We start from the raw sequence: 12,403 nt of genomic DNA on the forward strand, positions 1-12,403 counted from the left end.
GGACAATACAAAAAATTCAAGGCGTTACAACTGGTAAGTCTCTCTTTTATATGCATTCCTTGAAAGTTTTTGTTCTTAATGTATGAACAAGTATAAATTATATACCGTATTTCATGTTACAGATTTGATGCCATGGATAGAATCTCAGAGTTGCCTGATTTTATTGTTCATAAGATCATGTCTCACCTCTCACCAAAAAAGGTAGCTCAAACTAGTATTTTGTCAAAGAGATGGAATTATTTGCAGACATCATTCCCTATTCTGGAATTTAATCAAAATCACTTCATGCGAAAAGGTAGGCTTACCGGAACCGGAGGCGTGTTACATGAAAAAAGATTTGTGAAATTTGTTGATGTAACCCTGGGTCGGTTCTGCAGACTTGAGTATTGTATGGAGAAATTTAGGCTGAAAGTATGTCTTTTTAATCTTAAGATATCCTCTCGTATTGATGAATGGATACGGTTGGCAGTAGAGAAAGAGGTAAAAGAGTTTGATATTTCACCATGTAGAATTTACAATGCATATAGGGATGCAGTGTACACTTTGCCTCAAACGATCTTTTCTGCAAAATTGCTTACTACTTTAAGGCTGTCTAGTTGTAAGATAGAGCAGCCCTCTGATACTCTAATGTTATGTTCTCTCAAAAGTCTTACTTTAAAAGGAGTCTGTATAAATGAGCAGATGGTCCAAAAGTTTACTAGTGAATGCCCTTTACTTGAAGACTTGTTGATTTGCAGCTGTTGGGGTCTTAAGCATTTGCGTGTCTCTAAAGCTCTCAAACTCAAGTTCATTCAGTTTCATAATCCGTCAGATAAACTTGTTAGTGTTGAAATTATTGCTCCAAGTCTTCAAGTTTGTTGGCTTGTTGTAAATTATTCGAGCCGGCTGTGTATTGACATGGCTGGGTGTACACATTTGAAAGAGTTACATGTGAATGGTGGCTCTTTTACAGACCAAGATTTTCATCAGCTTATATTAAAATTTCCCTTCCTTGAGCATTTATATGTGTATAGGAGTATGTTGCTTGAAAGGATTATAATATCAAGTGATAGGCTGAAAAGATTAAAAATCCGTTCTTGTCCTGGTTTGAAGGCAATTCATCTTGATACACCAAATTTGATTTCATTCTCTTACTACTTGAATTGGATTCCCATTGCTGTAACTAATGCTCCATATTCATATTGGAAAGTTTCCATCCGCCCTTACAGTGATCTTGACACTAGTTGGTTCATGAATCTGACGAAATTTCTTGGAGTAGCCAATCAAATTGAAGGTCTATTCCTATCTTTTACATTGAAGAAGGTATTTCAATAAATCTCATGGAATTGAATATCGAGGTTTTACTTAACTTTTGCTACATTTTCTTGTCGTTTTCTAATTGCTTATTGTTTGTTGTGATTTTGCAAGATTTCGTTCAATTTGGAGGGAGTAAGAGAAAGTTTTGCGTCATTCCGTTGTCAAGTCCCGACTCTAAACCTATCAGTAAACGTATGCGCAGGCGTGCCATTTTCCGATTACAGAGCTTTGTTGGATGGCCTTCTTTGGAGTTGTTGTCCGTGGACTTTGCATGTGACAGCAACTGGGGAAGATGAGCACAAATTCCTTCAGGTGTCTTCATTTAATCTTAAATTATTGTTCTTGATATTTCTATCCTATATGAATTCATTTCATTGCACATAGGATACAATTTAACAGCTCACTTGTATAACTTATTAAGTATATCTTTTAAGTTCATAATCGTAATTAAGTTTTAACATAATTATTTGACTTGCTTGAACTACAGTGGCTATATGAGGAACTGAGGAATAGATGTGTAAACTGCTGCAATTCTCATAATATCAAGTGTTGGCGACATTACTTGAAAGATGTAAAGATCCTGAGCACCTTGCCAATGGAAGATTGTAGGAGGAAAAACCGGAAGCTGCTTAATAGAGATGATGATGATCTACGCGATGTTTGGCCTATCAATCGACATGTAATTATGTGCTTTGATCTTGATTGGGTTCAATAAACAAGCTCAAGTTTTTTGCTTTATTTTGGCTTTGAATGTTGATGGCAATTCCGTGTGCAGTGCAATGGCGGAACAGCATATTTCCAGGATATTAGTATTTCCAGCATTTTATTTATAACTTAGTATTCAATTTTGAAATATAACTGAAGACTTAAGGATCATAGAACTTGAGTAAATATAATCTTATAACATCTATGATATCAATTAGTGTAATAACTTGACATGTAACTTTGTTATGATATGTTTAAAAGAGTTAATCACTTTGATATGGTTTCATTTGTTTGTTTTCAATACACAAGGATCATCCATTGTTATTAGCCTTTCTTACTTGAACAAATAATTTTTTCATCCCCCTTTTCTACTGAGATACAGCAGAACTGAAAAGTGGCATCTTATGTTAGAACCAATGGATTCGATAAAGTAAGTGGCCAAAAGTGGTCGGCAGTTAGGTTAGGGACTTTAAAATAGTGGATAGGGATGACTTGGCTCAGAGAAGGCCTTGGAGCGGTCGAACCATGTGGCCATGTTGGGTTTTAAAACATTGGTGGAAAGCTTTAAAAAAAAAAAAAGATACTTATCTATTGCTAATGGTTCTTCTATGATTCTTGTTCAGGATTTTGAAAACACACCATCCGGGCATATCCATTAAATAAAGAGTTCTCAAGCCTACCTAAAGGCATTTTAGTAATTACATTTGAATAATGAATGGACAAAATTGTATTAATTCAAAATACTTAGGGACAAGATGGTAGTTAAATTATTCATTTGATTTATTCCATCAATTTTCACATCGTCAATAACATAACTTTGGGTACTTTGGTCTTTTAACCTATGTTAAGAGAACAGTGTTAGTGTCAAGGGGTGTGTATGATACAACATTAAAAGTTCAAGAGGCTAATAATTAAACATAGGGAAAAGTCATAATTTAACTACGAAACGCAAATATAGGTGGTTTATGAAATTTTCCATCTTTTTTAATTTCTTATGAATCTCATTTATTATACATTTACTGTACCACCATGTTCCTTCAACTTGAGGAAATTTAATTGTAATGACTTCTCAAGTTTGCAATTGAAAAAAAAACCTTGAAATTTTTTGAATTTTTTTTTTTTTTTTTTTTTTTCAAGTTTGAAAGAGTGAAGTGGCACACTTAAGAATATTAAAGATTCAAAAAGGGTTAGAGTGCAAGATTTAAACATTATGGGTAATAGTGTAATAAAGTGAAATTGCTTTAAAATTTTGAAATTAACAAACCTCCCATTCGAATCTTTTAATCGACCCGACGAACCAGCCATTTCTCTTGCGATTTTTCTTCCCATTTTTCGGCAAATCTTTTGCTCTTTGGATTTCGTTCCCATGAGTTACACAAACAAAAATTGCTGAAATTAACAAATTTGAGAAAACCCGTCCCTCTCCAAATTCTAGACTCGACGATTGTTCGAAGATTGGAGAAAAGAGGTTTCGGTGGAGCAACTTTCGATGACTGAGTTGCACTACCACCCAACAGAGGACATGCCGGTGGCAAAAGAGACCAGTGGGCAAGAACAATGACAGACTTTGAAAATGGTTGAGATGAGGACATCGATACAAATTTTGGCGAGGCAGAGGAAGAACAGGTACATTCCTTACTATTTTATGAAATAATGGTTGTTGGTGCCAATTTGGGATTTGGTTGGCGTTGGTTGTAGGGTGGTTATGGCATTTTATCGAGCATTGGAGGCATCGGGAGTGCTGTTTTTGGCTTCCAAATGACTAGGGAACCAATGACGCTATAGGGAGGTTGTTTGCGGGTTAGAGGGTTATTTGGAGAGAGGGCGGAATAGGGGTGGCTGGGGGCTGCCTCTAATTGAGGCTGCCATGCGCTTGTGGCCAACCTTGCAATATACAGGCAACCCCTAGCCCCCTATTGCACTTCTACCATCCCCACCATCTCCAGCCATCGAACCTACCACAACAGCCTTCATAGGCTTGCCTTGGCTTCCCCGATCTTCTCGAAGCCAAAAACACACTCCCCAATACCCTCCAAGCCATATCCCTAGACTGGCAGCCTATTAGTTGTTTTGGTTTCTTGCTAATATTTAGTTTATACGATTGTGCAATGTTGTTGAAGCATAATTATAAAGAGTATGGGCTCGAGGTTGTAATCAATACTACACCATACTTCCCTGCAAGGGTGACGATAAGGTTGAGTTGGCAAGTGTTTAGAGAAAAAAGAGATTCTAGGCAGACATAGAAAGGTATGGACCAATTCAAAGTTTCGATCATTTTATAACTTGCAAGAATTGGATAAAAGTTCTGGGGCAAGTAGCACATTATGTTGCTGCACTCTGTTTAAAGCAAAAAAAAAAAAAAAAAAAAAAAAAAAAATGATTTGCGATGGATGGAAGCCACTTTATTTTGGGATGATGGAATTTCCTTGACGATAGGCCTAAATGGTCGGCATTTCTAGAAGTCGAAGGAGAGGGTAAAGAGATAGGGTAGCCAAACCTTTGTTAAAAGGTTTTTTTTTTTTTTTTTTTTGGGGGGGGGGGGGGGGGGGGGGGGGGGGGGGGGGGGGGGGGGTGGGAAGGGCAGGGGCACAAACGCGTCTCAGGTTTTAATCTTTCTTTCTAGCTAGTATACTCGTAAAATAATCACTAAAACTCATTAAAAATATATATAAGAAAATACACATATATATACGAGTAATCAAGTATGGGCCCATATTTAATTTTTCTTTATATACAAATAATTACAAAATGTTCTCAAAAATAGCAACTTAACAGTGTAGCCCAACCCTTCCACTACGTGACGTTTCGAGCTACCGCAACTCACCTATTACATGTAAAACATTAAAAACAACGGAGTGAGCACTAATGGCTCAGTAAGTAAACCCTCTATGCCACATTTCTCTCTCCGTTGCTTAAATCCTGAATTTTCTTTCCTTACAACTAGAGCTGTAAACGAGCCGAGCCGGCTCGACTCGACTCGACTCGGTAAAAGCTTGTTTAGAGCTCGGCTCGATCGACTCGACTCAAACTCAGTTTGTTAACCGAGTCAAGGTCGAACACAGTGAAGCTCGGCTCGTGGGCTCGCGAGTCTGGTCCAGCTCGAGTAAGCATTGTACACTTACACAGGGTGCTTTGGTGATTTTTTAAACGATTAGGTATTAAACTGATATTTTTTAATAAAAAAAGTTTTAAAAAATGACAATTTCCCCCCCAAAGTGTGAATTCTTATAACACAATATACCCAAAAACCAAATCAATCTCAGTTCCCAATCCTACTTGCCCTGAATCCCAAATCGCAAACAAAACAAGCAAGCGAGACTTCAATGGGTCTGCGACGCAAATCTAATGAAGAAGATGTGGTTCACGACGAAGAGTTGACGGCGACAGATTTGCGACGCAATTCCGATGAAGACGACGTGGTTCACGACGAAGAGTTGATATGACAGCTCTGCGACGCAAATCCCATGAAGAAGTTGTGGTTCATGGCAAAGAGTTGACGGCGATTGGGAGGTGTGTTGGTGCTGCCGACAAATCGTGGTGGAGAACTGGAGATCGATGAAATTTTGGGGATTATGGAGACTGGGAGGTGTGTTGGTGCTGACAGTTGCTTCGAAAGTGTTATGGTTCACTGGTTTTAGGGATTAAAAAATCAGAAAGGGGGGGGGGGGGAGGTGTTTTGTCATTTTTTTAAATTTAGGGATTACGGCTCGAGCTCGACTCGAACTCGACCCGAACTCGACCGAGCTTGAGTTCGAGTCTCAATTCTAAGGCTTGCCAGGCTCGAGCTCGACACTGTTGTAAATGAGTCGAGCTCAATAAGCCAAAAGCTCGGCTCGTTTACAGTCCTACTTACAACTCATTTCCTGAGTATTCTCTATTCTTCTCTCTGTTCTTTCTCTATTTTCTAATTTTTTCACTCTCTGTTTTTCTCTCTATTTTCTAATTTTTTCACGACCCATGATAATGAGCATGGTATTATGCATATTAATGATGCAAATGCACAAATTATGCATTTTCTTTTATATTTTTCTTATTCTGTTTTCTGTTTCTTTTTCTTTATTTCTTTATTTCTTTTATAGTCTTTCTTTCTATTCTTTCTTTCTTTCTTTCTGTTCTTTCTTTCTATTCTTGCCAATCAGACTCGGTTGAGGCATGGATTTGGAGCCTTGGTCGTGTGAGTGAATTCTCTAATTTTGGGTACAGTCCTCATCCACACACACTTCTAACAGACTGTACAATTCTTCTTTCTAAGTTCTGGGGCCGCTCACTAAAGATGGCATGCATGTGGGACTATGTCACTCACGGCTTCCCATTGCAATAACCTTCTCTTCTTTTTATCTTTTTTTTTACACTTCTTTAAGAAAAATTCAGATTTGAATATCTTTAATATCTTTGAACATCTTTAATAACTTTAATATTCTCACTTCTTTCTATTTTCTCTTTAACATATTTTAGGGTTTTTTCATGCTCTTATGAATATGTATACATGTTGATGGTTTCATGCTTATAATTATTTCTAAATTCACATATTTAAATGCAATTATGCATAGGAAATGCAAATATGTCATTCTCTACCATCTACAAACTTGTCCAAAAGTAACACATAATCATTCTCATACATGCACTTCTCTTTGGCATTTCATCAAACAATTTATGTGCACAAATTAACACTAATTTGGCTACACTTCTATCTCTATTTTAGGCTACCAAAAATTTGGAGTAAACTCCTCCATAATTAACACCAAATCTGTCCAAAATACACACTTCAAAATTTTCACTTCAATTCTTCCAGGTCTCATTCAAACATTCATCAAATAATAATTACACCAACACAACTTCATGGACAGGTTCTAATCATTATTCAACACCAAATCCATCAACAATTTTACATATAACACACACACACACACATATACACACACATATGCATAAAGAAAATTCTCTACACAACATAACTTAAATCATACTTATGGTAGGATTTACTTACCTTGTGCTTGAGTAATTCCACTATAATCTCTCTTTCTTTGGCAGACTTGTTCTTTCTCTAAAACCCTAAGCATAAACACTATAAGAATTCAACACTTTAAAAATTAATCTCACATCTATTGCAAGAATTCTTACCTTTGGGTGCTTAGGATCAAATTTCTACCAAAAACCAACCAAAAGCCCTCTAAAATCCCTTGGAAATTTGATGAAGAGATGAGAGAAATTGAGAGTGAAGTGGCGTGAGAGGGAGTAGAGAATGATAGAGTCTTTTTGCTTGAACTCTTAATATCTCATATTAATATGCATACTTTCCCATTTTGCCCTTGCACTTTCTTTAAAATTTCATCTATGTCCCTTAGTCAATTACCATAATGCCCTCATTTTTAATACATTCTCCATGAAATTCTACCTCTTTGCACTCCCTACTTTTTCAACTAAATTTGAGTAAAAATACAATTTTACCCTTAATGCAAGTTTAAGGCATTTTCTTCACATTTTTTCAAAATAACTTTAGCAAAAAAATCAACTAAAGGTATAAGAGCATAAATTAAATTACGTACCTCCATGTGAGCGTTATAAGGGGGGTGGGGTGGTTGCAATCGTCTATTTCAACACATGATTTAGAGGAAAGGTTAGGAGAAGAAGGCAATAATTATACCTTTTCAGAGAAGTTCATAATGTGCCTAATATGGTTCATGCATTCCATCATAATGGCTTGTGACTTAACGAAAGCCACTAATCTCGACTGGGTGCAGTTTGCAAGCAATCAAGAGTTCTTTAATGCTTATCTGTGGGGAACGTTATCATTCTAGTTAACCATTGATTCCCTGCGAGGAAAAAATATGGCAATAAAGCATCGCCAATATGTCGAGAAGGAGAAACTGAGCACTTACAATTTGTTTGGATTTCCATGGGCAATGCAGGTAAATAATAAGTAGTTTTTGTTATTTTTTTTTTATTATATGTGTTTAAAATCTGATATGGATTTTTTTTTAACAATGTAGTTTATATTGTATGAGGTTGTCCCTGTCTTGGCTAAGACAGGGGGTCTAAAAGAGACGACGGATGAGGCACTGTAATTTCCTAGGATGTTGCGGTGACACACCACGAAGAGCACCCATTGGGACTATGAAAAAATCAAAGCGGAAATTTAAGTGGCTCAGGTAAGATAAAAGGATTTGTCTTTTGAATATGTACTTGTTTTTAAATATAGCTTAAATTTGATTGATTTTTTTTTTCTTATGGCAGGGAGTCGTCCTTCCATTCATCACTTCTACTAGGGGTGAATTGGAAGCAGATTATTTTATATCGTTCATACCACTGGATGATGTTTCTGATGAGGGGATAAACAGCCTAACGTAGAACCTAGAAGGAGTCGCGCATTTGACTATAGCTATGGGGCCACTTGTTGAGCATGTGTTTGAGGTCGAAGGTGTAGTAGGCAAGACAGAGGTGGATGAAGACATGAATGCTGAGGTTCGTATGCCTTTTCCCAATTGGTAAACCGATACAACAAGTACCGATTTGCTAAGGCATCGACAGAATGACTTGGTTGACCTCATGAACGGCCTAGAGCGCAAGTTTGACAGTTTCAGCACCACCATTTATGAGAAGTTTGATAAGATGGAAGAGAGGCTACAAAGGGTGGAGGATAAACTTGATGGGGTTTTAAAAATGATTGAAGTGCAACCTCAAAAAAGAGAGAGTCGAAAGAGCAAGCAAGTGAAATCTCCATTCACGAAAATAAGGTATGAAAAGAAGAGGGGAACTAAGAAAGATAAAGAGGAAGTCTGTGAAAGTGGGGAAGCGAAGTAAGATGATAAGGAGGAAGGCGGAGGAAGTGGGGAAGTGAAATTGAAGGATTTAAAGGTTGATTTGTATAGGCCAATAGATGAGGAATAGAAAAAATTTATTTTATGCCTAATACAATGACAAAGGAAGTGATGTTTGTGTGAAGTGCAAGACTGAGGATTATCCCCAAGAATGGTTTGATAAGATGTTGAAAATGGGCTACTGGCTCGACGACTTGGTGAGTTATTTTCCCGTATTTTTCTTTATTTTTGCTCATGTTTTCCATGAGGTATTTCTGTGATCGCTTAAGCGATCTGTTTTTTGTACATAGATCGGTTGTGTTTAGCAAGGCACTTATCATATTCTTTTAATTTGATGTAGTACATCGATGAGGCATTGACATTGATGAGGGTGTGACAGAGCACTAATGGTGATATTTCTTATTAGCACTTTTCCATCACTGATGTGTCCTTTGGCCAAAGCCTAGTGAGTATATATGAGATGTTAATGACAAAGGCCAATAATGGAGGTGTAATAAGGGGAGGCAAGTGGAAAAGAATGGCCGTAGAGGAGTTTGATTGTGTCTTTGCTGATTATCGATTTGATGTGAGGATGATATAGTATGTAAGGGGGGAAAGGCCCAAATATGGAAATAGTTAGGCAAAGGTGAAAAGGGTATACTACATTGTGAATGTCAAGCAGATGCATTGAATAACCGTCGTTTGACTAGTAGAGAAGGGCTTGCTGTAGATCCTTGATTAGAACCTGAGTATTTGTCAGGAGAGGGAGCTAGACACGACGATGTAGCCACTGTGCAAGTTGTTCCCATAGTTGTTATAAGACAACATGATGTTTGAGCACTTGGGAGATGAACTACTAGTAGGAATGTGGCCACACAAGCGTGTTCCCGTTTTGACTAATGACGCAAGGTAAATTGTATATAAAACTTACATACTGCAATTGTTCTATAATTTGATTCTAATAGTAATGTCTTCCTCATATTGTAGTGTTGATTGCGGGGTATATGCACTCAAACTTCTTGAGTTTGATATGACTAACACCCTAATGGACAACTTGAAAGACGATACGATAAGCAACTTTCAAGAGCGCTTGACTGTTGAGTGCTTTCACGGTCGGATGAATCCCCCAATTGCTACGGACTCCGCTTAGGAGATAGGTGGTTTATTTCTTTTATATTATTGGTTGTGAGCAACAATACTAAAGTTTGATACTTACCATTCATATTAAATTTCAGTTTCTGATCTATTTTTGTGTATATGGTTTGAACTTTATAGATTTAACCTCTTTTGGTCTCATTTAGAAACTGCACTTCTTCATCTGTTTCAGTCATTTGGGGCCTCTATGAAGAAGAACAAGTGCGGACGAAGAAAGAAGAGTGATACGCCCAAAGCCACAAGTCGCTAGCAAAGGTTGATGGGCACAAGAAGATATGCTTGTGGTCACTGATCTATTTCGAGGGAAGGAGAGAATTTGACAGATGTGTACCAATTCCTTACATGGTTTATGGACATAATGTACAAGTTCTTTTATTTTGTGTTTGTTGGTGATGTTTTAGGCATGGAACATTGAGTCATCGGCTGAATTTAGCCTTAATGAACCAGTCGGCTAAGTCTATTGCATGGTTATTGGCAATGAAATGTTGTTTGCTGGGGCACATGTAACTTGAACAATTTAGCTTATTTTCTGCAATTAATATGGTTTTACTGTTTTCATTATTAATACAAATTTTGTTGATCTTATGAAAGAAAAACTATTATTTATGTCTTTATTCACCATATTTTTGTATATAGATTAAAGGTGGGCTGGATAATGTTGGAAGAGGTGTTGTAGAAGAAGACGAAGAGGCTGTTGATATTGATTGGGGTGAGGAATTGGATATGGTAGATGTTAATGGATTACAAAACGGGGATGTTGTAGTAGTATTGGAGGATAGGGAAGTGGTTGAAGAAAATGATGAAGAGGGAGGATGGCATCTTGGAGATTTGGAGCTTCCACCTGAAGCAAACACACCCAAGGCTGGATAATATTGGAAAATGTGTTGTAGAAGAAGAAGAAGAGGCTACTGATGCTGATTGGGGTGAGGAACTAGATATGGCAGGTGTTGATGTTGATGGATTACGAGGATGTTGATGCAATTTTGGAGGATGGGGAAAGTGGCTGAAGAAAATGATGAAGAGGGATGATGGGATCTTGAAGATTTGGAGCTTCCACTTGAAGCCTTTAGATACACCCAAGGCTTTATTTTGGATAGCTTTAGGACTTCTATTTCTTGTTTATAATGATTTGTTTTCCTTTTTACTTTTAGTTTAATTAGGAATACACTTTCTTAGTTTAATTATTTCTTACTAGAAAATAGATGAATGTTGTATTTTCATTTAATTAAGACATTTCAGATTTGTAAAAGAGTAGTACATTATTTCTTTCCCTTTTGACTTTGAGTTTAATTAGTAATATTGTTAAATGAAATTAATATGTATTGATGCAATTACGTTGTTAAATTGAGGAGAAAAGATGAAATTTGTATGTGTTGATATAATTAGGTTGTCAAATTGAGGAGGAAAGATGAAATCAATATGTGTTATGCAATTAGTTGTCAAATTGAAGAAAAAAGAAGCAAATTGGCCTTGATCGCTTAAACGACGTCGCCTATCGCTTAAGCGATCAAGGTTATCTATATTGGATCGCTTAAGCAATCTCGGACTTGATGATCATTTTGACAGAATGGCCTTGGTGGCCTAAGCGATTTCGGCTATTACTTAAGCGATGAAGGCTTATTTATACTTGATTGCTTAAGTGAGAGCTGACATCGCTTAAACGATCGTGTACTTGATAAGGATGATTTTGACACAAATTAGCATTGATTGCTTAAGCGATGTCGGCTATCGCTTAAGCGATCAAGAGTTACATATAAATGGATCGCTTAAGTGAGATAAGACATCGCTTAAGCGATCAAAGCTAATTTTAGGGGTGAGTGATTCTGGGTATCTTGCATTTTTCGGGAGAACCGAAACCGAAACCGCACAGTGTAGGTTCCCAAAAAAAGGAATTGGAACCAGAACTGCACAGTTTAGGTTCTTAAATTCAAGGAACCGAAAATTAAAATGCAGATTCTGATTCCTTTCCCAGGTACCCTATAAAAAAAATTACCCCCTATTAGTTTAAAAAATGACAAAAATACCTTAAAAGTTTTCAAATACACCCTAACAAATTTTGATTACTCATTCATTTGTGTCTAGTGTGACTCATAAATCCTCTAATCTCTAGACAATATTTGAATTCAATCAATTCATCACAATTCACATAAAATTCCTTAATCAAAACCAAAACCAAAACACAAACAATTAATTAAATTAATTAAACAATCATACTATAAATCTATAATTTAATTTTATAATTAATTAAATTTCTAATAATTTGATTAAGTATTGTACTAATGTTTTTAATAGAATATTATAATTAATTAAGTAATCATATTATAAATCTATAATGTAATGTCATAATTAATTAAATTTTTAATCATTTAATTATACTAATATAGTAAATTACTAATGTTATAAATGTATAATTAATTAAGTAATAATTTACTGTGTAATGTTATAATTAA

The 12,403-nt window shown here is 36.3% G+C and overlaps 1 protein-coding gene across 1 annotated transcript; it reads left to right on the forward strand.

Moving 5' to 3' along the window:
• LOC116136088 lies at positions 1-2,068 on the forward strand. The gene is made up of 4 exons (XM_031421802.1): positions 1-33; positions 123-295; positions 1,499-1,608; positions 1,784-2,068. Exons 2-4 carry the CDS (start codon positions 133-135, stop codon positions 2,009-2,011), a joined length of 501 nt encoding a protein of 166 aa, XP_031277662.1. The 5' UTR covers positions 1-33; positions 123-132; the 3' UTR covers positions 2,012-2,068.
• Positions 2,069-12,403: the final 10,335 nt, after the last annotated feature.

This window comes from Pistacia vera, unplaced genomic scaffold (genome assembly GCF_008641045.1).
Source record: "Pistacia vera cultivar Batoury unplaced genomic scaffold, PisVer_v2 Contig31, whole genome shotgun sequence".
Taxonomy (NCBI): Eukaryota; Viridiplantae; Streptophyta; class Magnoliopsida; order Sapindales; family Anacardiaceae; genus Pistacia; species Pistacia vera.